General features: G+C 39.5%; 2 protein-coding genes across 3 annotated transcripts in view; one reads left to right on the plus strand and one right to left on the minus strand.

The window, feature by feature from the left end:
• The first annotated feature begins 35 nt into the window (after positions 1–35).
• On the plus strand, positions 36–5,852 carry redic1 (regulator of DNA class I crossover intermediates 1). Of its 2 annotated transcripts, XM_026146072.1 has the most exons (14): positions 36–313; positions 414–453; positions 1,258–1,408; positions 1,508–1,640; positions 1,758–1,815; positions 1,917–2,031; positions 2,135–2,235; positions 3,423–3,550; positions 3,638–3,874; positions 3,967–4,000; positions 4,255–4,282; positions 4,388–4,482; positions 4,882–5,557; positions 5,660–5,852. In XM_026146072.1, the coding sequence occupies exons 1-14, from the start codon at positions 291–293 to the stop codon at positions 5,833–5,835; spliced, it is 1,995 nt and encodes a 664-aa protein (XP_026001857.1). In that variant the 5' UTR covers positions 36–290; the 3' UTR covers positions 5,836–5,852. The 2 variants fall into 2 exon arrangements, with proteins under 2 accessions (XP_026001857.1, XP_026001856.1); XM_026146071.1 differs by lacking the exon at positions 36–313 and having other exon boundaries at positions 320–453.
• Positions 5,853–8,979: 3,127 nt separating this feature from the next.
• slc2a13a (solute carrier family 2 member 13a) overlaps positions 8,980–24,581 on the minus strand; it is an 85,948-nt gene continuing 70,346 nt past the window's right edge. Inside the window, exons 5-10 of the mRNA XM_026146073.1 lie at positions 16,131–16,294; positions 15,904–16,024; positions 12,099–12,224; positions 11,809–11,927; positions 10,083–10,235; positions 8,980–9,222 (exon numbers count right to left, since the gene is read on the minus strand). Coding sequence (XP_026001858.1) covers positions 8,996–9,222; positions 10,083–10,235; positions 11,809–11,927; positions 12,099–12,224; positions 15,904–16,024; positions 16,131–16,294 — 910 coding nt within the window. The 3' untranslated portion in view covers positions 8,980–8,995. The remainder of the gene's footprint in view (positions 9,223–10,082; positions 10,236–11,808; positions 11,928–12,098; positions 12,225–15,903; positions 16,025–16,130; positions 16,295–24,581) is intronic.

A 24,581-nucleotide genomic window follows, 5' to 3' on the forward strand; every position in this document is an offset into this window, starting at 1 on the left:
TAAGCAAACGTAAGGCACAGTGAAATAAAATACAGAAATAAAGCAGACAAACTCCATGAAAATTACACATATATATTTTCTTCTTTGAGCATTTCTGAGCACGTGTCGGAAGTCTGGTGGTTCGTCCTCGCGCTTCTATTGTATTCTGAAAGCTAAGATAAAGTTAGCTACCTAGCTGAAACAAAACAATAAGCTATGCACGCACTCTGAATTTTTGTGCTGACACAGGCACAAAAGCTTTGTAGTTTTCTGGATTTTGTCGTTTCTATAGTAATTAAGAGCTGTTAAAAATGAACTGGGTGGGAGGTTCAAGGTAAGAGAAAGCAAATTTTGGTTATTAGCTGATGTGTTAATGTATATCATATTAGCCTATAAATGTTTAAGCTAACTAGACATGTAACTGCTCATTTCAGAAACCGGTTAGTGATGAGGAATAATGCCAAAAAGCAGAGGGTAAGACAACCAAATAAAACTTACATTGTTTTACATTAAGTGCAAGTAGGATGCTAAATATTAAATGTTTAATTGTATACTCCATAAAATATTGTATCCAGAAGAAAACTTGCTTTAAAGGGATGCATTTCTAACCAGGGTTGTTTTACAAAATGGAAAGAATTGTTTTGACTTTTAATTTTGAGTATAAGTTAAATTCTTACATAAGGAGGTCAATAGTGCACAGGTTGCATATTGAAAATATATTTAAAGTAGTGGAATAAGACTTTTAATAATAATAATAATAATAAATTTTATTTAAAAGCCACGTTCAAGACATCTAAGGACACTTAGAATAGAATAAAAGACATAGTAGAACAATGACAAGATCTATCTATATATGTGTGTGTGTATACATGGTTTATAATGTGTGTAGCTTTGGACTTGTACTTGTTCACAACTTTAATTACTTATTTGTTGTTTGGTATTTTTAGTAGAAGGCAACTTAGCCATTTGAAAAGCCCAGACATGGCCTATTTGAAGTTTCATTGATGTGAAGTCTTAAAACTCAACAATACCCCAAAATAACTCATTAATAATCACTAGCCCAAATTGCTGCCTTTGTTTTTCACAAACATTTTATTTATTTTTCATGTAATAAACATTAAAATCTATATCCTTGTGTAATGATAATTCATTAAATAAATAACAATCACTAATGTTCAAGCTTGATGTTTTTTCATTGTAATCAGTTTTGTAAATGTATTAAATTAACAAAGCCTTTGTCCCTGTGCCTAAATATTGGTTGTGCTTTTTCTGTTCCAGGAATTCTTTGAAAAGAGAAAAATGCAACAAAAACTTAAAAACATGGGAATACCTGTCCCAGCCCCTTCCCTAGGCAACACTAGTTCTGGTAGTTTGGACCTAATGACTCTGTTTATCGTCAACCAGATTGCTGCTAAAAAAGCATGTAAAGGTGAGATTCACAGCCCCAGATCACCAGAAAACAATAATCGAATACATTTAAGCCTCAGGATGGCAAATGATGTAAACAGAAAGTGTTCTTGTTTTTCAGATCCTCCTAAAGCAGCAGTTCTTGGCAGCTGTAAGGCAGGAGCCAGGCATAAGAGAAAAGATCCTCTGGTGCTCTCGATGAGCCCCTGTTCCCCATCACGGCTGTGTCTTGTTGAGGGCCAGTCTGAGTACAGGTATAGCCCCACTGTGGGTTAACAGTTCTTGTAGCCAATTATGTTAATATAATAATAATCCTCTTAATAAATGGAATGAAAAGGGTTTTAAAAGTATTATATTTTCCATTTTAACAGTGTTCAAGAAAGCAGAGAAAGAAGGAAGGTAATTCCACAAGGGTTCAAGTTTCAGCGTGTAAGTCACTTTCCCGCTCTTCATGGTTTTACTTCAAGTTAGCGAAACGTGCTTAATATGAACAAATGTAAAGACACTCACTAAATCCCTGTTTTTGTAAGTTGTCGCCAGTACTTGAGTCAGGTTTCTCAGACAACAGTGCCTCTGACTACCTGCCTGCCATACCTGATGCCCGCAGCCCCTTCTCTTCCACCTCATCTGCCTGCTCAGGCCAAGGTTGTGTAACACTAATAGACTATTAACAACTATAACTCAGTTACAGTACTGCGTATTCTTCTTTGCGTGATGATATCTTATGAAATCCAACTGTTCTCCACAGGAACTTTCACCCTGCAGCTGAATCTCCAGAAACAAAGCCAAGCACTGCATCCCTCTTCTCCCCCACCTTGGGACACCTCAGTTCTATCGCAGACCGATGCAGTAAGGGATAGCTCTTATTAGAATTACATCACTACTTTAAGGTTAAAGTTGTAGTTTTTACACATTTTACCCCACACGTGGTTTCATATGTAAGAAAGGAAAAGTATGGAAACTCTGACTTGAGTTGAGAAACTTATCTAAAGTTGGTGTGGAAAAATGGCTTATGTTGGTGTTGTTTAACAGGCCAACAAAGATTTTGGTAACTTCTCAGAACTCTGCTTTACAATAAATCATATTGTGCTTTAATTATAGAATGTGACATATGTCATGTGTGTCAAGGTCTTTCACAGTGAATGTAATCTTTTTTTTGTGTATTGATTTCATTCATGGGAATTAAAAACTGGTAATTTTGCCATGAGTGGGGGATGGCCAACTTCGATGAAAATTGAAGCTGCATGCCATCCTTTTCGCATTGGCTTTCTTCAGATTGTGAGAAATGGATAGCCTGTCCCCCAGTGACCTCATCTACAAACATGGTTTTTGCACACCTACACAAGTGTAATCCCAGGTGCCTAATTATAAATACTTATTTATATTTATTCAGGCTATTCAGGCCTAAAATTCAGGCATTCTTGTTCAATACAAAAGCTGAAAACAACAAAGAAAAAGTAATGTAGCATTACTTTTGGTATTACTAAAGGTACCAGTATTTTATCATATCACTATAGTATTTTAGTAAGTAAAATTTATTTATATAGCACTTTTCACAGTTAAAAATCACAAAGTGCTTCACAATTAAACCAGAAATATAAATAAAATGAAAAAAAAATTAAAGCTTGTTTGTATAGAAATGTCTTCAGCTGCTTTTTTTTAAAAAGGGGTCAAGTGTAAAGAGTGCCTTTGTGCCACTGCCCGAAAAGCCCGATCCCCACGTGTTTTGAACCCAGTACATGTGACCAACAGTAACCTCTGACCTGAAGCGCTCAAGAAGAAGCATGAGGTTTCAACAGGTCAGAGATATACTGTGGAGCTTCAACATGTGGAGCTCTGAAAGTTACAACTAAAAGTTTAAAATGAAACCTAAAATTTGCCGGCAACCAAAACTGGAGTAGTATGTGACCTCTTGTTTTAGACCAGTTTATAGTCTTTGGAGCAACAGCATCTCTTGCTAAGAGAAAATAGTATCTAATAAAATGTGACAATAATGTGTCTTTCTTCTGACAAATGCTGATTTGTTTCTCTGTCAGTTTCATCCTTTCTCTCAGCCCAGAAGTATGACAAACACATCTCCCTGGTCGCACAACCTTAACCAACCCTTCTTCCAACTTGAGAACCCCACAGCATCTCAAGTCCTCTTTGGCAGTCCACAACCAGGGTGAAAACAAGTTTACATTTTAATTGGTTATTTTCTATCCTTAGTTTCAATTTTTTAACCAATCAGTGCCCGTGTGTGTTGCCACAGTAAAAGCAAGGCAGAAGACCATGCAACATATGTGGACAGCATCTTTCTCAACCGGCCAAAGGCCAAAGAGTCCATGCTGGACTTCACGCTTAACCAGTCAGAAATTCAGCAGCAATTGGAGAACAATGTCTTTAGAGGCTTTTGTGATGAAGATTGTGAAGGACACTCTCATTCTGGGAGTGAAAAATCAAAAATATGTCTCCCAGATCAGACACCGGTAAACTCTTCTGCACCTCAGTAAGTGTTTGCACTTCCAGTCTAACGAAATGCATTATTATGAAGCAAATTTTGAATCCATTTTATGTTGGGTTTTATCATTTTATTGCCAGAACTGTGCCAGACTCACAGTGCATGGGAGCAGAGGTAAGCGGGTTTTAAAAACTACATGTGGGAGTAAAGTTGCCCTTTTACTGCCACCAAGTGGTCAAGTTTGGAACTGCGACGAAATTAACTTTAAATGTGTAGAAAGTAAATCATCACAAAGTTTAATGAGGCTCTCCAGTCATCATAAGCTGTCATATAGAGCTCCCAACAGTTTATGTTTAATATTTTTCATAACTGGATTATATACATGGGTACAGCAGAAGTGTCAAATATTGATTATGTTTTGTTCACAGCCCTGCAACTGCCCTGACACAAGGTTTTGTAAGTTTCCAAGGAGTCTCACGTTAAGGAAATTCATTTATTATGTACATGTTTGAGGAAAAACCAAAACGTAAATGGGTGTTTTTTTCCCCTCTAATTCCACAGCATGTTTTGGAGACAACACTGGGCCAGTGAATGGCTCTGAATATTCGCCAAGTTACTCTTTTAGAGGAGGTCACCTGAGTCCAGACTCAAATGATGTGAGTGAAGCTACACTGTGAACTTTATTCCAACTATCTGAAGTGCTCTACTTGGAAAGTTATCTTTGAAATACATTAAAGTAATCTTTCATCTAACCCCTCAAAACTGTAGCAAATTCATGCTGTATTTTTGTAGTACTGATGTTAATTAAGCTGTAGATTAACTATCAGCACTCTGCCAGTTTCTGCAGCCTCCTTTTTTAATTAAACACAAATGAGTAAATTACTATTAAACAGATGATCATAACCTGTCCCAAATAGTTAACACCAAAAAGCAACACTCATTAACAGCACAGTGTTCTTTGCACAGTGCCACTGATTTATACCTCTTTCCTGGACATATTTTCACACCATCTGACACAGGAATTGCTGTTTTCTACTTTTAAAACTATATATTAGGATGAAGACTGCTATCAGCTATGCCTCCCAGCATCTTCTTCTTACATGGATCAAGCCTTTGGCCTCAGTGGCTCACAAGGGAATTTAAATGAAACACTCTCTGAGCTCAGGTCTCACACCCCACGAATAAGATCCCAAATGGACTTCAGAGTTGACCTAAAAGTTACTGAGAACATGGCTACCCCAGATAAGGCCTTTGAAAGTAAAGGGCAGGAGAAAGAAAGCAGCACAGCTCTCCTTTTATCTCCACACCCTTCAGCTCAAACTCAGAGCTCAGATGTCTGCAAATGCAAGAAAACATCAAGTGAAACTCGAGATGCAGGAACTCAAACAGTACGCAGCCCCCCAGCTGGGGCGTGCGATGCTTCGACTCAGTGCAGCTTTGTTGCAGACAGTGCTCTTGGGTACAGCTTGCATCTATCAAACGCTGACATGTCGGAGCTGCCTCCAGCCACAGGGAGGCAGGCCGGTACTGCCACAGAGCCAGATGCACTCACAGCTTCACCAGAAAACTCCAGGAGCGAAGAGAAGCAGACGCCCTGGAGCAACAAGAAATCAAAGGCGGTTTCCCTGTCAGGCAGGAGCATGATCACTGCTAATAACGGTGCCAAAACGATTCTACAGAGACCCACAAACCTTCTTCTCACTAACGACCTGAGCACGACTAATGTCAGAGGTATGACATGAAAGTGAAATAGTCAGCTCTCTTTATGTGTCGTTTGAGAGAAACTTGAGATAGAAAATCACATTAAATTTTGCTCTAATGTTTCTAATTTAGGTCAGGAGAATAAAGAACACGAGAACTGCCCTCCAATGACAAGCTTTTCAGATCAAGGGAGGGAAGAGGGCACATCTGGCACCAAAGTTAACATAGTCTCAAAGGAGGCTGAAATGCTTCAAGAAATAGTCAACATTTTGCTCCTCCTGAAGCAGAGGAAAATTCAGGGCTACTAAGAACAGATGGATGAAGACATCAGGAAATCAGTTCTGTGCTGTGCATCTTCCTTTATTTTACAGCAACAGTCATAAAAGTAGATTAAAATAGTTACAGTGCTCTTAATGTTGTGATGCAGTTTATGCAGTTAAATAAAGCTCCAAAACATGACTTTGACTCATACATTTATTTCTTTCCCCATATACACAATATTTCATGAAGATATTTATCTTTATATAATATAAACTCTAGCAAAACATTTACAGCTTGAACAATAATCAAATATACAGCACTCTTTTTTTTTTAAATTTGCTTTTCTGTAATACCCCACAAACTTTAGCAAAAACACACATAATTGGTTCACATAGAAAAAAATGTAACCATTTTACTGATAAGTACACATTTAATGCCCTCAGCTGTGGTAGAGGACAGTGTTAACCGGAGGTTAAGGGCTGAACACCACATTATCTCTGACACAGGTGCAGCCTAAAACAATCACATTAAATATTTGGTTGACACAAGTTTTCGTTACTCAGTCTGTGCCGTGGACAAGTAAATCTGTGGTTTTTGTGTGTAGTAATACTTTCAGTACAAAACTAGCTTGTGAAGTTTTAAGAAAACTCTCCTGGATTAAGTGAAACTGGTCAAATACAATCCTATACTAAATTATAGTTGCTAGTGTTTTCTACACCTTTCACTCCAGAGAAGCTGCGCTAAATGAGTTGAAAAGCAAAGTTTTGGAAGTTTAAGTTATTACTCTGAACTATATTTCGCAATGTTTTGTTTTTATTGAAATAAACAATCAGTGCTCATCTTCGAGGATCCCTTTATTACCTCTCTGGGTTAAAAAAGACAATATCTGGAATATTCTAGCCCCATAACTACAAATCACAAGTGTTTACAATAGAATAGCTTATCATTTTCAAACACAAGTTGAATATTTGACCGTGTTTTGTGCTGACTTCAATTCTTGATATGATTTTATTGTAGTCTGTACATGTTGATACTACTGTTTGTGTTTGCTTTGAAAAATGATCAGCTATTATAACACTGAAGAACTTGCAACTAAAGAGGCAACTATGATATTTGAAAGCTTTTTTTATTTTCAAAAAATCAGCCGGTTTTCCACATGAGGGTGCTTGTGTGCTACAGTATGCCATCACTGTTCTTCCATTTATTGAAGGAATTTGTTTCTAATCAATTTTTTAAAACCTTTTTTCCCCATAGCTATCCACATGACACCTTGAAAACACCAAAATTACTACAATACTTGCAAATACCACCGAGTTTTAATGGATCACTTAGGTGTAATTGTCCCACGGCATTTGATGGTCTGTTTCTTGTTTTAAAAAGTGGTACTAGTCTATAAATAGACTAGATTTATAGATAATGGACTGTTGGGAAAAAAAAATTAAATGGTAATTTTCTGCTAGCACATTATCCGTTTTTTTACTGAGGTTTCTGGGTATTTCTATTAATGTGGGGTTAAAAATATAGGTAGAAGAAATCATATGGAAAATTCCATCATTTTAAACGTTGCATTGTACTGTATTTTTACAATCGTTTATTTTGGGTGTCTGCCATGAGAAACCTGTTCACTAAGCACAGCAGCAGCCTTTATACCCCTTACTTACCCTTTTATATTTTTTGTTACACAGTTGTCTACTTTCCAACAGTTTTGCTACACAGAAAATTACGTGTATTTAACTAACAAGGTGTAACCTTACACAGTTTACACTTTTACAAAACAACATTGCCAAATTACGCTAAAGCCTACTCCTCAACTTTTGACACAAGAACTACATAAATGATATGCTCGGCTATTTGTACATAAGGCTGTGAAGGAAGACACAAAGCAAAATACATGAAATTTTAGTCAATAAAATTCCATCACAGGTGAAATGCAAATATGCACATGTTAAAATTAAAAAAAGGCCATGTAGACCTACAGGAAATGTGACTGAAAAATGGCCATTAGGCACCTTCACAATACACAGGCACTAATATATCAATGTTCAGATAGAACGAAACACTTAAAAATCTCAGTCATCAAGCTAAAGCTTACTTTTACTGCTACAGACAGAACAGCCCGGTTTCTTTGCTGGATATTACAGACACTATATCCAGAAATAACAACAAGAAAAAGTTCATTGCAAGAGTTGCAACATTGGTTCGTAGGGTAGGTTTTGCGAAGCACATTTTAAATGAAAAAGTAAGCAACGTTAAGAAATTTGTAATTTGTCGAAATGTGGATTCACAAAAAGATCTGTTTTAAATAAATATATAAATACACAAACCATACTGTAGCACGAAGACTTCCAGTCCTTTCAGGGCTACCAAGTTTGTAAGAACGGTTTTGTTTCGGCACCCGTCGACAATACAAGTTTACTCAACCGTAATGATATACCGTGTGTCTCTGGCAATTGCTTTTCATAAAAATTCAAACTGCAAACAGAAGAACATCAGGTCAAGGACTGACATTAAGTGTGCTACGCTACAAGCTGAAAAAACGAGACAGCAGAATGTGTCTCATACACCAAGGCATAATGGTACGAAAGACAACAACAGCTGCTGTCCAGTCAACAAAAGTTTTGTGGTTGTATTTACTGTAACTTTTTGAATGGAGTTGCCATTGTATTCTGACACAAAGCTCTGGGATAAAACCGTTTATAAATCATAAATGGTGCTTATAAAACAAATGCACAAAATATTAGGGACAAATTCCAGTCCCTTGTATTTTGTATCTTTGCATCTGTTAAACAGTCATAACTAGTCTCTATGAAAAAGACACTGGACTTCTATGTATTATCCTTTGCCTATTATCTGCGTAGAAGGCCAGTGTTATAGACTTCTGTGGTTGAAAATAATAAGCAGGTCTGAAACCAGATAAGGTGCCAGTTCACCCCTGAATTTAGAGAATGAACTAATGGGAAACATTCATGCTAAAGCATTAGTGTTGATTGGGATTTCCCCAACTGACTGCTTGAAAAGTGAACTGATACATGTTACTGATAGAAGCATAGTCTTCTAAAATGTAATTCCCAATCTATGTTGGAGGTAAACCAGTGGCCCCGCAGATCACAGGAAAAAGAACACTAATACAGACTCAGCCGCTCTGCATGTTCCAGTGAAACAGCTAATGAAACACCCAGAGGGAGGTAAGCAACACCCAAGTTTCCTCTAGTCTACATCTGATGCGTCATTGTCCGATAGATGGTAGTTTGAACCTTTGACCCGGATGTACTCAACCTGCCGTCCCTCATCCGAATCAGAGGCGCCGCAAGAGCAAAGGTGGTTTTCGAACAACGCTTCGATCTCCTCCAGACGGCGGGATTTGGTTTCTGGCAGGCAGCCATATGTGAAGACGAAACCCAGCAAGGCCATGCTGGAGTACAGGAAGAAAGCTCCTGAGAAGACAAAGCAAAAGAACACGCTGTCACCGAGGATAGCCACCCACAAAGATGAGAAACACAATGGCACAACTTCACACTTCTTATGAGAAATGATTTGCTTGTTCTCATTCACTGCCAGAAAAAGAAACACCGATGGTGACAACAGATCCCGCGGGCAGCTAATATTAGACCACGACTTCCCACGCACTTCTAGGGACGTGTGTGGTGAAGAATGAAAATGCTTTTGCAACACTGCTTTCACACTGCTGGTCACCCTACGATAAATGTGGAGTATAAGTAAAATGTCCCTGTCAATGTGGCCTTACAGCAGGGTTAACAGGAAACAAATAACTATGTGACGAATAAGGGTTCATACGAAAAGACTGACACAGGTTTAATGAGATTTTGTCGCAACTGTGGTCCGTATTTTCTTCTTGTCAATGCACAGTGACATTTTTAAGTTGCAGCCGAGTGCACTTTAAGATTTAACAAGACAACATCTTGTGTTTTCCCAGCTTTGACATTATTTGCCCCACTGTTAGTAAATGATTGCTATCAAGCAGATAAATTGGTGAATGACTCAGAATCGATAATTAATCCAGTGGATCTCAGGATGCCTCCACAATCACCCCTGATTGATTGATCTCCAACTCTGCCAAAGGTCAGCTCCTTCCTGTGTGAGGGGAAACCTGCTGTTGTGCTACACTGACTGAGGAGTTATGCAAGATGGGTGGAAGAAAGCATCACTTCAGGGTATCAGCAAACTGTTCTGTCCTTATTGCTCTTAATGGGAACACAAAAATACCTCTTACGTGTAAAAAAAATAAAGGATAAAATCTTTCAAGGTTATTATTTCCTTACACACAGAAACTGACCATAGTAGGTGATGTACTGAGCCAGGTGGAGGAAGGTAAGAGACACCAGGATGTTGAAGGTCCAGTTGACCCCTGCTGCACAGGCGTTCCCTGTGCTCCTTGCCCAAAGAGGATAGATCTCAGAGTTGATGGTCCATGGCATTGGACCCATACCTGCAACAGACAAGTGAGAATGAGCCGTGGGACCATTTGATTAAGAGGTGGAGATGTGAGATGGATGGAGAATTGCACTATATTTTGTTTAAGTCTTGTCAGCAGCACTTCATACAACTTATTTCATTTTCTGTCATGTAAAAAATTCAAAACTCAAATGTTCTATAGTCTGTATATTTCAAAAGGATGTGAGATTACAATAGAAGAAAGGGAAGTGTAGATACTTTATAACAGCAGATCCCAACCCCCGGGCCACGGACCGGTACCAGGCCGTGAGTCGTTTGGTACCGGGCTGTGAGAGTTAAGGCTCGGATGTGAAATTTATGGTTTTCAGGGTTTTTATCGTTAACTCGGTTTCCCTGGGTCTTTTCCCGTGTTGTAGTTGTGAGTCTTATTTTGAAAGAAATATTTACGCGTTACCATAGCGACCAGAGAGCATTAAGGGGCAGAGAGGAGGATGTTACTCTCAGTGTTGTTGGCGCATTTCAGGAAGACGCTGCTAATAAAGTTACACAATTACACGGTGAATTCTCATTTATTATTATTATTATTTACAAAATACCACAGTTTTTGTCTTGGTCGTATCATTTTATTTTGTTGTATTTATCCACAACACCTCACCTCGGTCCGTGAAAATATTGTCTGACATTAAACCGGTCCGTGGAGCAAAAGGTTGGGGACTGCTGCTTTATAATACAGCCCATACCCCTGTCCGACCCTTGAATTCCAATCCAAGAAGACAAGGACAGGATACCACAAAGAGGAAATTTTGGTTGTCCTTTACTTTAAAATACCCCGAAGTTACTAATTAAATAAAAACATGAAGTTTGATTTGCGTCCTCTTTCTTCTCCCTAGACTCTCAATTAAGAAGAATTACATGGTAAATGTAGAAAAATTACATAATCAGTCGTGGGCTGTGTTATGAAGTGCTACCGTGCCTATAATAGAAACAAAGACGGTAGTTGAATTTGACAGAAGCAGAAAAGCTCTATCAATATGCAGCATCTACATACAAGTAAAAAGATATTTGATTTGATTTGCAGTCAGCTTCTGATTCCTTTTGTAGGTTGAGTAGTATTGACCAGGCAAATTTATGCAGGCTTTGGCTGCGTACAGGTAAACAGTCCATGTGGAAAATAAAATAAAAACATATACGCCAAAATGCAGTTTTATAACTACTGGCTCTTGTTTAGCTATGAGACTATGATCTACCTGTTTATTTGCGTTTTAAAAACTGTATCTGCATTTCTGGACTCTAAACAATGAACAGTACACCAACTAGGAGTTTAGACAGCAGCCAATGGGTTGGTGCTTTGTTAGGATTATAATGGATCCTGTTAACTCTGGTAAGCACTCAGACAAACACATCTGCAGCTACAAGTCCAACACAGTGAGGTTTAGCTTTGGCAGGATATCAGAATATAGTATGCTTTGTCCCACACTGCATTTTCAGAATTCAAAAAAATTATGTTCAATTTATGGTTCTTTTTTTGTTATTGTTTGTTTTGTTTTCCCCAAAAGCATCCTGGTGTTGGATCTCATGGGGACTAAAACTAAGGTTCAGTCTCTCACCCGGCGCAAAGGCAGCCAAGTAGAACACCAGTCCCAGTAAAACCAACCAGGAGAAGGAGGTGGGGCAGTAGTTGTAGGCCCAGTAGGTCTGATCTCTCATCAGGGTAGAGTTGGAGCATCTATAAGAGGCATGCACATTTTAGTTAGTTAGACTTTACCAATCCTTCTTAAAACTGTGTGTGTGTGTGTGGGGGGGGGGGGGGGGGGGGGGGGGAGGTTAAAGGTGAGATGTGTTATTTCACTGCATCCTAATGCACTTCCACATGCTCACTTTGCATCCTGTGACTCACCTGCCCCATGCTGCGTGCTCGGTGGAGGCCTTATTGACTGGCACGCAGGAGGAGGCGAGCAGCGCCGAGCCATTCTCACGGTAACAGAAGCCGCATCCAGGATCCAGCATGCACGGCTCGCACACCCTAACAGCAGATGCAACACGCATTAACTCTCATTGCTCTAAAGACAATCAATCAAACGGCAGCTTGTAATCACATTCTTTTACGTCTGCCTTTCCTCTATAGGATGCTGAGAAACTCCTTGTAAAATTTCAATATGAATGTAAACGTACCTGCTGCTAATGGACAAGATGCAAATATAACAGAAAAACAGCTACCCACCCATCTAACTGAGGCACACATCTCTCACCTAAATCAGGAAATGCATGAGACATTCGTCCCCACTGTGTGGGATTCACTATCATTACATTTCTTTTCCTATCCTGTTCCCAGCTTTGTTAATTTAAACTACATCCTATAACATTATCATGTTCTGCGGTCTGTTTCTTGATGAGCAGTCCTTATTTTTGAGTGTTTCAACTGAATAGCTTCACAAGGGTGCACTCATCTTTCCCCGTGCTATTTAATCAGGTTCGAGGTAGGTCATGAAATGCACACTCTGCTTGAGAGATCTATTTTTATTGTCCGTAGCTTCCAGGGAAGCTTTTCTCTAATTTCACGCTGAGGTTAAGGATGAAAATAACACCATGTATTCAAAAGTAACTATTGCAGGAGGGTGAGGAGAAAGATATAACCACTTAGCATTAGCTGCTTAGAAGTATCTGTAACACTGATATAGATATTGTTAAGTATTAGTAAAGCTAAAGCCCATTAAACATCTGTTTTTATAAAAAGAAAAAATCCCAGAGACATTAGCAGGTCAGGCTAACTAGCCCAGCAGTAATGTAATGCTAGTGATACCTTAGCACTCCTAAGGTTTTTATTAGCGTTAGCTAGCATTGCAGGCTGGTTATGTCATAGATGGCAATTTCACCACTGTACTACTCATGGACTTCCCTTTTACCATGTGTGTAATGCAATGAGACAGTTCAGGAGACTAAGATGTATATTTTATACATATATTTTATACCATATTTGATATTTATCTGGTGACAAAAGTAAGCATAATGTAGCTAGGTCCTAAAAGGGTCAAACCCTTTCCCAATAGAAAAGCAGGGAGCTCGTCTAGAAATCCCTATCAGTAAAATTCTCTATCTATGATAGCTCCCCTTTAACCTTAGTGCTTTCCATCAGGAGCAACCTTCACCCTTAAATTAGTGGACAACCCACTCCACCAAACGATAGCCAACTCAAGGTACGCAGTCAGTATAAATGACTAAGTTAAGACCAGGTGAGTCAAAAAAAAATATTTGTAAAACATAAAATATTTGCACAAATGTTATGTGTCCAGTGTGTAAAGGGCTTTAGCTCTCCTTAGTCAAACCCCAAAATAGCACGTTAAGAAAACATCTTTAAATGGGACATCTGAGCACCAAAGCACTTAAGAGGCTACTGGTGGTTCTGGTGCTCTGTTGATGCTGCTGTGGTCAGTGAAAGGATGCGTGTGGGTTCATGTGAAGCAAAGTGAATTCAGTAAAGCTTTTCCAGTGTGGTAAAAGCACTCATCTTTTCAAATTATCCCTGCGTTTATGTGGGTTATAGCACGCGGTCGCAGGACAGCGAGTGCATTAGGCATTGCCTGTCGTTGTGATGAAAGACTGCCGTTACACATGATCTTCATCTCGTGTCTGTGTAAGTGAGAGTAAATTGCAACACGGAGGCATCTGATGACTGTTTCATTCGGAAACAAACTCTGGCTCACCGCCTGCCTTCTGCTGCTGCTGGGTACAGTCGAGTGAAATGGGAGTGACAGATGTTAGATGATGAATTGCGTAACTGTTAAAATCATTTAATTACATTTATTATGTGAAATAATTGACCACAATTTCTAACACCTATGCTGGCACTAATTTTGACCTCTGAGTACTCAGAGAAATCTAGATCTGTATTAATGTATGTGTAAAAACCTGCAAGAACTTCACCACAAAAATTCTTTTAGGAGGGTTTTATTCTCTTTCCACCACTTAGTGTCCTCTGCTCTAAAACTGCAAAATACTAAGTGCCTTTACTAAGAACAGAAGTGCTCCAAGGTCAACAGTAGCTTCCTCATGCCAGCACCCCCATTTTCGGTTCTTGTTTACCATTTTAAGCTATGCTACAATACCAAATGTACCGCTTTGTGTTTTCCTCCAACCTTCTGCAGAGTGCGACACCTTAATACAAACACAGAAATCTGTATTTTCCTTCAAATGTGCTAGATGATCAGACGGAGTAATTCAGAGGGACTCGGAGGTCTAAAGTCATACCTACTCCTCACATCCTGAAGGGAAATAACAACCCTCATTACTAGGTTTGATAGTGTAGCTGGATTTCTTTCCACCATGTACGTACATGTGTGTCTCAGTATGTCTTTTGGTCCTGGAGAAAGCTACTTTAGTGGTTATACCCCAGAACTTGGTTGCAAGCCATAAAAATGCAATATCCAGTTGGAAAAAAACACCAGGTGATTTACGTTCAGTTGAGATCAAAATGAAGGGCACGTTTGAAGACTGGTGTGCTCCGATGCATGGGTACTTCTGTATTAATATGGTAATGGAAGCTGAGCACTTACGGTTTGGAATGTCAACATGTTCCAATTCATAAGTGCTGGCAAAACAGAGGCTCTCAGGGTCTCAGTGCCTCTGAATAGGATGGACATGTCTGACCAAGAGGAGAGAGGAGAGAGGAGGGAATGCGTCTCCCCAGCCATCTCTTCCATCGGGGATTGAGGAGTTGGCCAGGAAGAGAAAGATCTGAGTATCTCTGCCTACACTTCTCCCATGACCTGAAATCGACGAATGGATTCATGCATGGGTAGATAGGAAGAAGGAATAATTGAGCCTTGGCGCCTCTGTGATCCAGGTCCTTTTGCATGCTTCAGTTTTAAGGACTTCTTATTGACATCAAGCATCAATGTGATATTAAGGTGCTTTCAGTCCCATTGCCACAGGTGTAAAATCAACCTAGCCATGCAGTCTGCCTTTACTAACAAAAAGCTCAACGAATCTGTGCATGGTGCTGTAATAGTTTGCCACCGTTGAAACAAGTCAGATTTTAACATTTTTCCCTCTTCGTTCTTCCATAATAAACTGTAAGTGGTATTATTGCAAAGTAGAAGCATTTAGGAACCACAGCAGTTCCTGACTGTGCATAATTACAGAGCGAGTCACCAAATGCTAAGGCTCATAGTGCATATAAGTCACCACTGATTTGCTAACTCAATAACCGCAGAAATCCAAACCTCATCTGGCATTAACATCAGCACAAAAACTGTGCACTGGGAGCTTCACAGCATGGGTTTCCACAGCCATGCTGTTTGCTTTTATGTCCATTTAATGTCAAGTTCATACTGGAATGAAAATCCTTGTTGTTATCATAATCCCATAATAAAGTAAAGCTCAATTCCACAGTTTACTGTAATTGTTACTGAGTAATTACACCATAGATTAGTGTTTTAACGTGTTCCCTAAAAGACTTGCTTTTGATACCACCGTATTAAATCCTCTGGGTAAATGGTCTTTATTGCTCAAATGGTGGTTTTTTTAACACTCTGCAGCTAAAATGGTGAACGGTGGAGCAATCAGAATAACTGCAGAAAAGAAAAGACAACCTGTTGTTGGAGCAGGCTAAGAGAACTTAACACTGATAGATTCTGTTGATGTAATAATACCACATACTGTAAGATACATCTGAAACGCCACAGGCCTGTAGATAAAGTACTCACTGGTACTTGGAGCAGGTAGAGTTGGCCATGGCGGGGTCTAATGGGTGGTAGGTGACAGGGGGACTGTGCTGTGCAGACATTAAGAAACCGATGGCCAACAGACTCAAACTGAAACACGTGCCTGTCAAAAAATATAATAATTAAATAACGCAAAGAGCGCACAAAAACAACTTTTAATATTTTTTGTTGATTTGGACAGCTCAAGTCTCCTCCTCCTTTAGCCTTACCTATGATGCTGCCTAGGGTGAGCTTCCTACGCCCCACTCTCTCCACCAGCCACACTCCCAGCAGAGTAAACAGGAAGTTGGTGAGGGTGGTGAGTCCAGCCAGCCAGATTGCCAACCTGTCATCGCGCACTCCTGACATCTGCAGGATGGTGGCACTGTAGTACCTATGTGACATGAGAGAAGAAAGAAAAAGCAAAGTTAAGAGAATAATAATAAGAAAAACGAAGCATAAAAATAGGTCAAGAGTATCCTTCTTGTCTATAAACACAGACAGATTGGCAACACATTGCAGTCAGTCTTAGTTAGTCTGTGCCTATGAGTCCAACTTGTCCGTGACATGTTTCTTTGCAACAGACTTGACTTACCTGACTGCCAACTGGTTGTATTCTGGCTATATTTCTGCATATAAACAAGTTTGCAGTTAAATCATTGTCCTAAAGCAACTATTTGTGGAGGAATTTCTGAATTTGTGCCAGAATTTAAAAGTTAAACCACTTTATGAAAATACACATTTCAAACTGCCTTACATTCTCTTGGTTTGAATACAGTTGGAAACATTTTGGATAATGTTAGTGTGCAGAGTCAACAAAACACAAGAACGGCATATTCATTTTTCATTATTACACTTGTTATTACACTGTTATTACACATATTACACTTCAGTTAAATACATTTCAATTTTATTTATAAATATCAAATCACTACAGTCGCCTCAAGGCGTATTGTAAGGCAAAAACCCTACAAAGTATTTCAAGTACTGTATAATTGTATTTGGAGAAATGTTAAGCAGTCTCAGCACAATATTATGGCTACATTAAAGTATAAATATCAAACAGAAACATATACAAAACTGTAATCAATCTTTAAGTCAACAAGCCAATCACAGCCTCTCTTCGTAAGAGCAATTCACTCATCCACCAACCCCAGTCTCTCTACTTGAGCACCAGTTGCTCCACTAGAGACAGCTAGCGATCAGTTATAAATAGGCTCTCTCTTCATCTCTCATATAATATAATTATACTTGCAACTTTGGCACCATGTTGCTCCACGTGTGCAGATTAACAGCAATCATCATCAACAAGGCTCTAAGCAGGCTGCGGTCAACAATACAGACACCTGCACAGAGTCCATTTCCTGTTTCAACTTTGCTACTTTGTAACTAAGAAAGATGAGTGAAAAAAACCAAAAGGACATGCATGCAGAAAACAATGAAACAAAATGCACACACCTGCAGGGACTCTTTAAAGTAAACACCTCCAGGCAGTCTGTTTAAAGTATAGCCATTGAAACGATGCGCTCATTGGCAGAAAACACATCATTACCCAAAATGAACACAACGCGTGCAAGCACATTCAATAGATAGGGACTCAGCAACCTTGAGAGAATGCAACACAAACACAAAGAAGGTAAGACTCATTAAGAAAAAGCTCAAATAAATCTACAGCATTGTCTGCCTGCCTGTGTCTCTAAAGGCAGCTCAGAATTAGCATTCTGCTTTTCATCTCTTCAAAAGCATCGTTATCTCTCTCTTGTTCTCTCTCTCATGTTCTTGGCTTTCTCTCTCTCTCTCTCTCTCTCCCAAAACAAAGACATTCATTTGAGGGATTTGCATAATAACACTTTACTTTTTCTGCCATGGTATCCACTCAGACAGAACGAGAACAGAAAAGGAAATGAGATGGTGTGAAACTCGGGTTTAAAAGCATGACCTACAGTCTTATAAGGTGCATGAGGTGATAAATGTTTTTGATGGAATTATTAGGCTTCTGCAGACTGAGATATATGCCGGCAAAAATGCACGTGCTTAATGGACACACACTCACACACACGCGAGAAATGAGTCGGTTTTGGAGCAGCAGCAGGAGTAAAAGCACTATTTCTGTTCTCAGCAGTACAGCCCGCTGTGCTCCATCTCCAGCCCTGCATCTTCCTGATTACAGCACAGACACATGCACACACATGCGCACACATTGTGTTCTGACTTAAAAAGTACTGTGAATAACAGCCTCCAGAAACAAAATGATCATTTTTTGACCACAGTGCCAAGAAGCACGGCCTGTGTTAAATGTTAAAAGCATCTCCGAACTGGCATTTCAGGCTTTTAAAAGCCCCAAAGAGACGCTCGAGAGGCAAACATGGCCTCTCGGATTTCTAAAGGACATCGTTATCCATCATCAAGTGCTACAGTGTCATTCTAAGGTGTCATGATGAAATCTCAATGAAAAAAAAAAAAGAAATAAGTGGGGAACATAATATATAAAGAACTACTCATCTATAAGTTGATAAATCAACTTTAACCCTGTAAGACCCAACCCATCAAAAAATAGCCAGAAAATTTAGATTTTTTTGGAACTGAGATGTTTATTAACTCTTATAACAAAATCCACTTTTTTTTGCTATATCATGTTGTGTATTATATATTTCTATTATATATGTATTATATATTTTTTGTATCACATTTGATACATTGGGCTTTTTTGGCAACTTTTTGTCAACTACAATGTTAATTTTAGACAAAAAAAGAGTTTTGTCCATAACATTTTGAAATTATGGCAAGTACTGATCATGTTGATGAGATAGAGGTCTCAGAGACTCATATATCAAATATGATACAGAGGGCATTATAGGGCTAAAAAAAAATTCAAAATCGTGTTTTTACTTTTATTTATTTATGTGAGTGTCTACACTACAGCCATCTTTAACACACAGCGGAGGCTCTGTCGTGTTTTGGGGCGGCATTTCAGCCAGTGGTGTTGGAGCTCTTGTCAAAACTGATATAAAGACAGACTAGTACCATCAGGTTTTGATCCACAATGCAATACCATCTGGAAAGCAACTGACTGCATACTTTTTCAGCATGACAATGATCCTGTCATGGCTGTAAAAGCATACCCTGAGAAAAACAAACAATGGAACACTAACAATCATGGACTGGCCTCCTCAGAGCCCGGACATCAACATTACTTACAACATTACTTGTAGGTATTTCAATACATTCTTATATTTCCCATTTTTCCAGCAATCTTTAAAAAAAGAAAAAAAGAAAAGAGGTGTGGCTCAAGACATGCAGTTATTGGGGTTAGGTTCATCAGTAATTCTAAATTGCCCATAGGTGTGAATGGTTGTGTGTCTCTCTGTGTTAGCCCTGCGCCAGACTGGTGACCTGACCAGGATGTACCCAACCTCTCAACCTATGATAACTGGGATAGGCTCCAGTCCCCCCACAACCCTAATAAGAGTAAACAAAAACATTTGAATGGATGGTAGTTACTGAAGTATCTAATTTTGAAATGAATGTCTTTCCACAGCAAAGAAAAGGAAAACAAAGAATATTTTCTTTTTCCTTCTGTATATTTGCTCACCTGCAAATAGCAGGCTGCTTATGACAGCGCTCGAGCAGGAGACAGACTGATACTCTGGTATAAGAGATCAATGTACAAAGAAGTGAAGCAGCTCAGTATTCCCATGGACATTCCTCACTGGACGACATGGTGTCACATTGAGAGCACTGTAGTGGAGGATGTTGGGATGTAATGTTCTTCGGTTAATTTCTGGGTATTACCTTATGTGTATGAACAGCGTGGTTCCAAATTAAACCAGTCTGTTTATTTGATAATGAAATCAATTTGTAGTGTCATGGTTAAGTGTAAATATTTGTATTATATGTGTGTTGTTTCTTGGCATTTTCCCCCTTTATGATATCAGGGAAATCTGTTACTTCTCATAGCTTTTCTGTAGCGCTACAAACCTGAAGGGTTTCAGGTGTCACTTCTCATACAAAGTGACACCTCTCAGTCTAAAACACCCACTAGTTGTCGGCTATTAGCACACATCACAGAGCGACAGGAAAGACTCCATGTAGGGTTTGAATGAAACAGCAGTCTGAGGTAATTTCAGAGGGCTGTTTCATAAAATCTCTGTGCTTTCATTTCTGTTAACAATCAGAGCAGTCTTTGAGAGAAAAACTTCAAAGCACCTGTAAGAGCTGAGCTAGTGGAAACAGGCTATAGCGTAGTCACAGGAGGGTCAGGACCCCATCTTTTACTGTCCTGTAATTATTACATCATCTGCAAACTTTCGAAACTATGCAGCCATTCTGTGCCATAAAAGTCTCTCAATTAAAGACACAGTTTAGAAGCAAAGCACAAAAAGTGGCGCTGGAAAAAGCTACAGTAGGAAACTTTTAATTAGTAAGATCTGCTAAGAGAATTTTCTGTTTCCAGGCCCTCAGTGTTTTTGCAACACGAGGGCAGTGCAGTGGTTAGGTGCAGTGGTTTCCTTTTTTTTTTTAGCTTCATTAAACATTATTAGTCTTTTTTTCGTGCAACTAAAGAATGGGAATGATTTTATGATCGATTCCCTGTGTCCAAATACTGTAAATAATGCATTACAGCTGCTGGTTTCAAACATTTCCCTCGCTCCTAAAATAGATGTATGTAGTGTTACCATGGCCTAGAGTATCCATGCATTATGTCTGTAAGTGTGCTAAGGGGTGGTGTGTTTGTATACGTGTTGATGAGGTGGGCATGGTGGAATATCTGTGGTGTGGTTGTGGCTGGTTGGTCTGGGTAAAACAGCAAAACAAAACAGTATTTTCAGGCCCAGTCTGACCCTGCTGTGGTGTGAAGTGTTGGCGTAAAGCACATAGCAGAAGGTGTGATCTGGCCCTGACCTGTCTGAAAATGGAAACATGGATTAACACTCCTTTTTAAAACGAATACAAGTGTTTCTTTTTTTAAAACAACAGACAAAAACTGTCTCACTCTTGAATTCGATGGCTCCCTACTGATCCTGGCACATTTGACATGGGTGGTGATGAGAGGACACCTCTTACTCATGCTTGACATTTACTGTCACCTTACAGGATTCTCTTGGAGGTCTTCTTAAAGTGCCATGCTGGTAGCTTTTAGTGTTTAAGCCTATTAAGTACAAGTCAGTTATACATTTCTACAAAATATCCCAAAAGTTTTGAAGACATGCGTATGTTCCAGAGAATTATAGAGTTTAATTAATTGTGCAGTTTGCTCCTGACGTTGAGAGCATGGGCAAGGGATGGACAGTTGATTTTCTCAAATGGCCACCATAAGAAACTGGGACTGTTGTGGAAGGCCACAACAATAAACAATAAGCTACAGTTCCTTTTGTGGCCCATCCCTGGCATAAGCCATTTTGTCTTTAAAAAAATATTATATTATAGTAAAAACAAACAGTGTTTTATCAAATAAGCAAGCTGCACAGAAAAGCAGTCATTCTTGGTGACATAGTGAAAACACAAACTGCAGCTCCTTACTGTGTACCTTGAGGTTGTCTAGCTCTAATGCTCCCCCGCCTCAATGTTGAAATACTAAACAGCAGAAATAAGCATGTTTACTTGCTAACACAAAACCTTGTTAGTGGCACTTTTTTATAACTTATCTAAAGTAAAACATTATGTGTCAGCAGGGTTGTCTTCAGTGTTTGGATAATTAAAGATGCATTTCAGCGTTTCATGGGTGATTCATGGATGTGTCTTGCTAACTAAAATGTTTTGTACATATTTGGTAGAATATAGGATTATGGGCAAACAACCTATGCAGACTTGCTTGCATGCAAGAAACCCCCCCCCCCCCCCCCCAATAAACAACAACAAAAGGAAAAAACAAAACAAAAAAACAACTAAAGGAAAAAAAATCTAATAGCTAGCTAACACTAGCATTAGCTTATGGCTCCTAAAAGAGTTTTATTTACAGTCTATAGTTTTGCAGAGTCTACAGTTGGTTGCAGCCTTTTCTGTAGAAGCGCCTACAAACCTGCATTCTATCTGAAGACCACCAGGTGGCGATAGCTGTGGTTCCAAAAAGCCTTCTGGTCCCCCAGAGGTTTATGGGTAAACACTTTCCTAATGGGCTTATGAGGCCAGACACTCGTGTTGGGTCATACTGAATAAAGAATTAAGTTGGGTTTATAGATCTTGGTTATGCCATGTTTTAAAATGAAGGATTATCTGTTGTCACAAGACGTTTGCCAATGAGGGAGTGTTTTACAGCCACATCCTTCCTTCTATCCATCTTTCACACTGTCTGTGTAGAAAAATAAAAACCTTATAGCTGGGCAACAAGTAACAAGTTTTTTGTTACTTTGTTATTCATCACTTGGTTAATTTTAATCTAAGCATAATTATAGCTTATGTATGATGCATATCAGAATATACAAGCAAAAATGTCCTCCCTTCCATCAAAACTGGCAACCCTAAAACTTTTATGTTCATACAGCTGATGTAACTGAATGTAAATCAGACAAGACAACACTTAAACGTCTAATTAAACTGCCAAACAGACCCTGTAAGAAGGCATTTTATCTTTTATTTAGTTTGAAGACAGACATATAACTACCTGTATTCAAATACAAGTAGTTACATATTGCTTTATTACCTGTATATATAGGCTAGAAAAGTAAACATGTGCGTTGGGGTGTGAAAGAAGAGTAGAGAGAAGGGTTCTCCAATATTCAAGGAAGCTCTAACAGAGTGCTACTTATTGACAGAGCACTGATCTAATTATGTAACCTAATAGTATGGATTTAGAGGCAGCTGAAGGATCAGCTATAAGGCAGCAGTGAAATTATGAGATGAAGCGAGCAAACAAGTGTTAAGTGTGTGTGAGTGGGAATGCAGTGAGTGTGTGGGTGCGCATGTACGAGCAAGTGTTTGCACGTGACTGAGTGACCGATTCACTGAGTAAGAGTGTAACAGACAAGGTGTCAGAGCAGAGAAACAGCAGGAGGCATGTATAGTGAGAGAGAGAGAGAGAGAGAGAAAGCAGGAAGTAAGTGAGAAAAAGACTGAAAGGTGAGAAAAAGACTGAATGGACGGAGAAAATAGAAAATGAGGGACGTGGGTGTGAAAACAAGAACTATTGGACAGATAAGAAAAGATATGGGGAGAGAGAAAGAGAGACATATATCGGGAGGGAGTGCATGAAAGAGAGACAGACAGAAACAGGGAGACAGTGACTCTCTTGGGAACTGGCCTATTTTTCAAATGAATGCATATGAACGCAGAACTGCATTACATTTACGCTCCGGAACAAAAAAAAGGCTCAGCCCAAATAGGTAAACCTCACACTTGATGTTCTGATTGGCAACTCTGTAAACACACATACACGTTCACACAAATCCGCATTCACAAAGCACCAAGTGTAACATCTGCAGATGTCTGCCGCTATCACAGAATCAAACACACTTTGCACTCTCCTGTTTCCCCACTCCTCAAGTAGTAGAAAATACAAAACTCCTAAATCAATCAATAAATTAATGACATTAAATTAATATGGCCCAGTCATTCAGAAGTAATGGTAAATATAGGGGTCCATTTAACACATGGGGAAGTTAATGTTTAGTTAATTTGGTTGGCTGTAAAAAAGAAGGCAAAAGCTCTACAGAAATGGAAGTGATAAGTAGCCAACACTAGCGAAAAACAGTAGTTCACAGTAACACAAGTTTTAGCTTATCATGTTGTTGAAATTGCTGCTTTGTGCTGTTCAACAGTGTTTTGACAGTACTGACCTTTGGGTGACTGGAGAGATGTTAATTGCTGAATGGAGAAAGACTTTGTAGCTTGTCAAAGGAGCTTGCAAAGAAAAGCATCTGTACTTCTTTAAGTTGCTTGAAGACGTTTCACCTCTCATCCGAGAAACTTCTTCAGTTCTAAGGTCAAATGGTGGAGAGTCCCAGATTTAAACCTAGTGGGAGTAACCCCCCACAGAGGGACAAAAGGACCCCCTGATGATCCTCTAATCGCCTGAGCCAAGGTGTGAAAATGGGTGTGGGTCCCAATCAGCCAGAGTTTCGGGTGAGCTCATTGTGAAACCTGGCCCCACCTTATCATGCGAATTCCTCAGGTCGGATGGCCCAGGATGTGAGTGGGCGTTCAGGCGTCTGGGGAGGGACTCAAAACTGTATTATAGATGTCAGACAGTTGGTGTTCAAAGATGCTCGCTCACAGTGGACATAGATGGCCATCTATGTCCTCCTTTTTATACCATTCTCATCTGAAGTTAAAATATATAGAGGGATGAATATCCGGAGGAGAGCTAAGAGGCAGCAGACAACTGCACCAATGTTAGCGAACGGGATGAGCTAAAAGACTTTTATAACAACTTTTTTTTTTACAGACAGTTCTTCTACACTGTTTGTTAAATTAAGTATAGAACATTTTTAGGGTTCTAGGGTGAGAAGTTCAGCCATCCGGGAGGGGCTCAGAGTAGAGCCGCTGCTCCTCCACATCGAAAGGAGCCAGCTGAGGTGGTTCGGGCATCTGACAAGGATGCCTCCTGGGCGCCTCCTGGGGTTGGTGTTCCGGGCATGTCCCACTGGGAGGAGGCCCCGGGGCAGACCCAGGACACACTGGGGAGATTATATCTCTCGGCTGGCCTGGGAACGCCATGGTGTTCCCCCGGATAAGCTGGAGGAGGT

This window comes from Astatotilapia calliptera, chromosome 17 (genome assembly GCF_900246225.1).
Source record: "Astatotilapia calliptera chromosome 17, fAstCal1.2, whole genome shotgun sequence".
Taxonomy (NCBI): Eukaryota; Metazoa; Chordata; class Actinopteri; order Cichliformes; family Cichlidae; genus Astatotilapia; species Astatotilapia calliptera.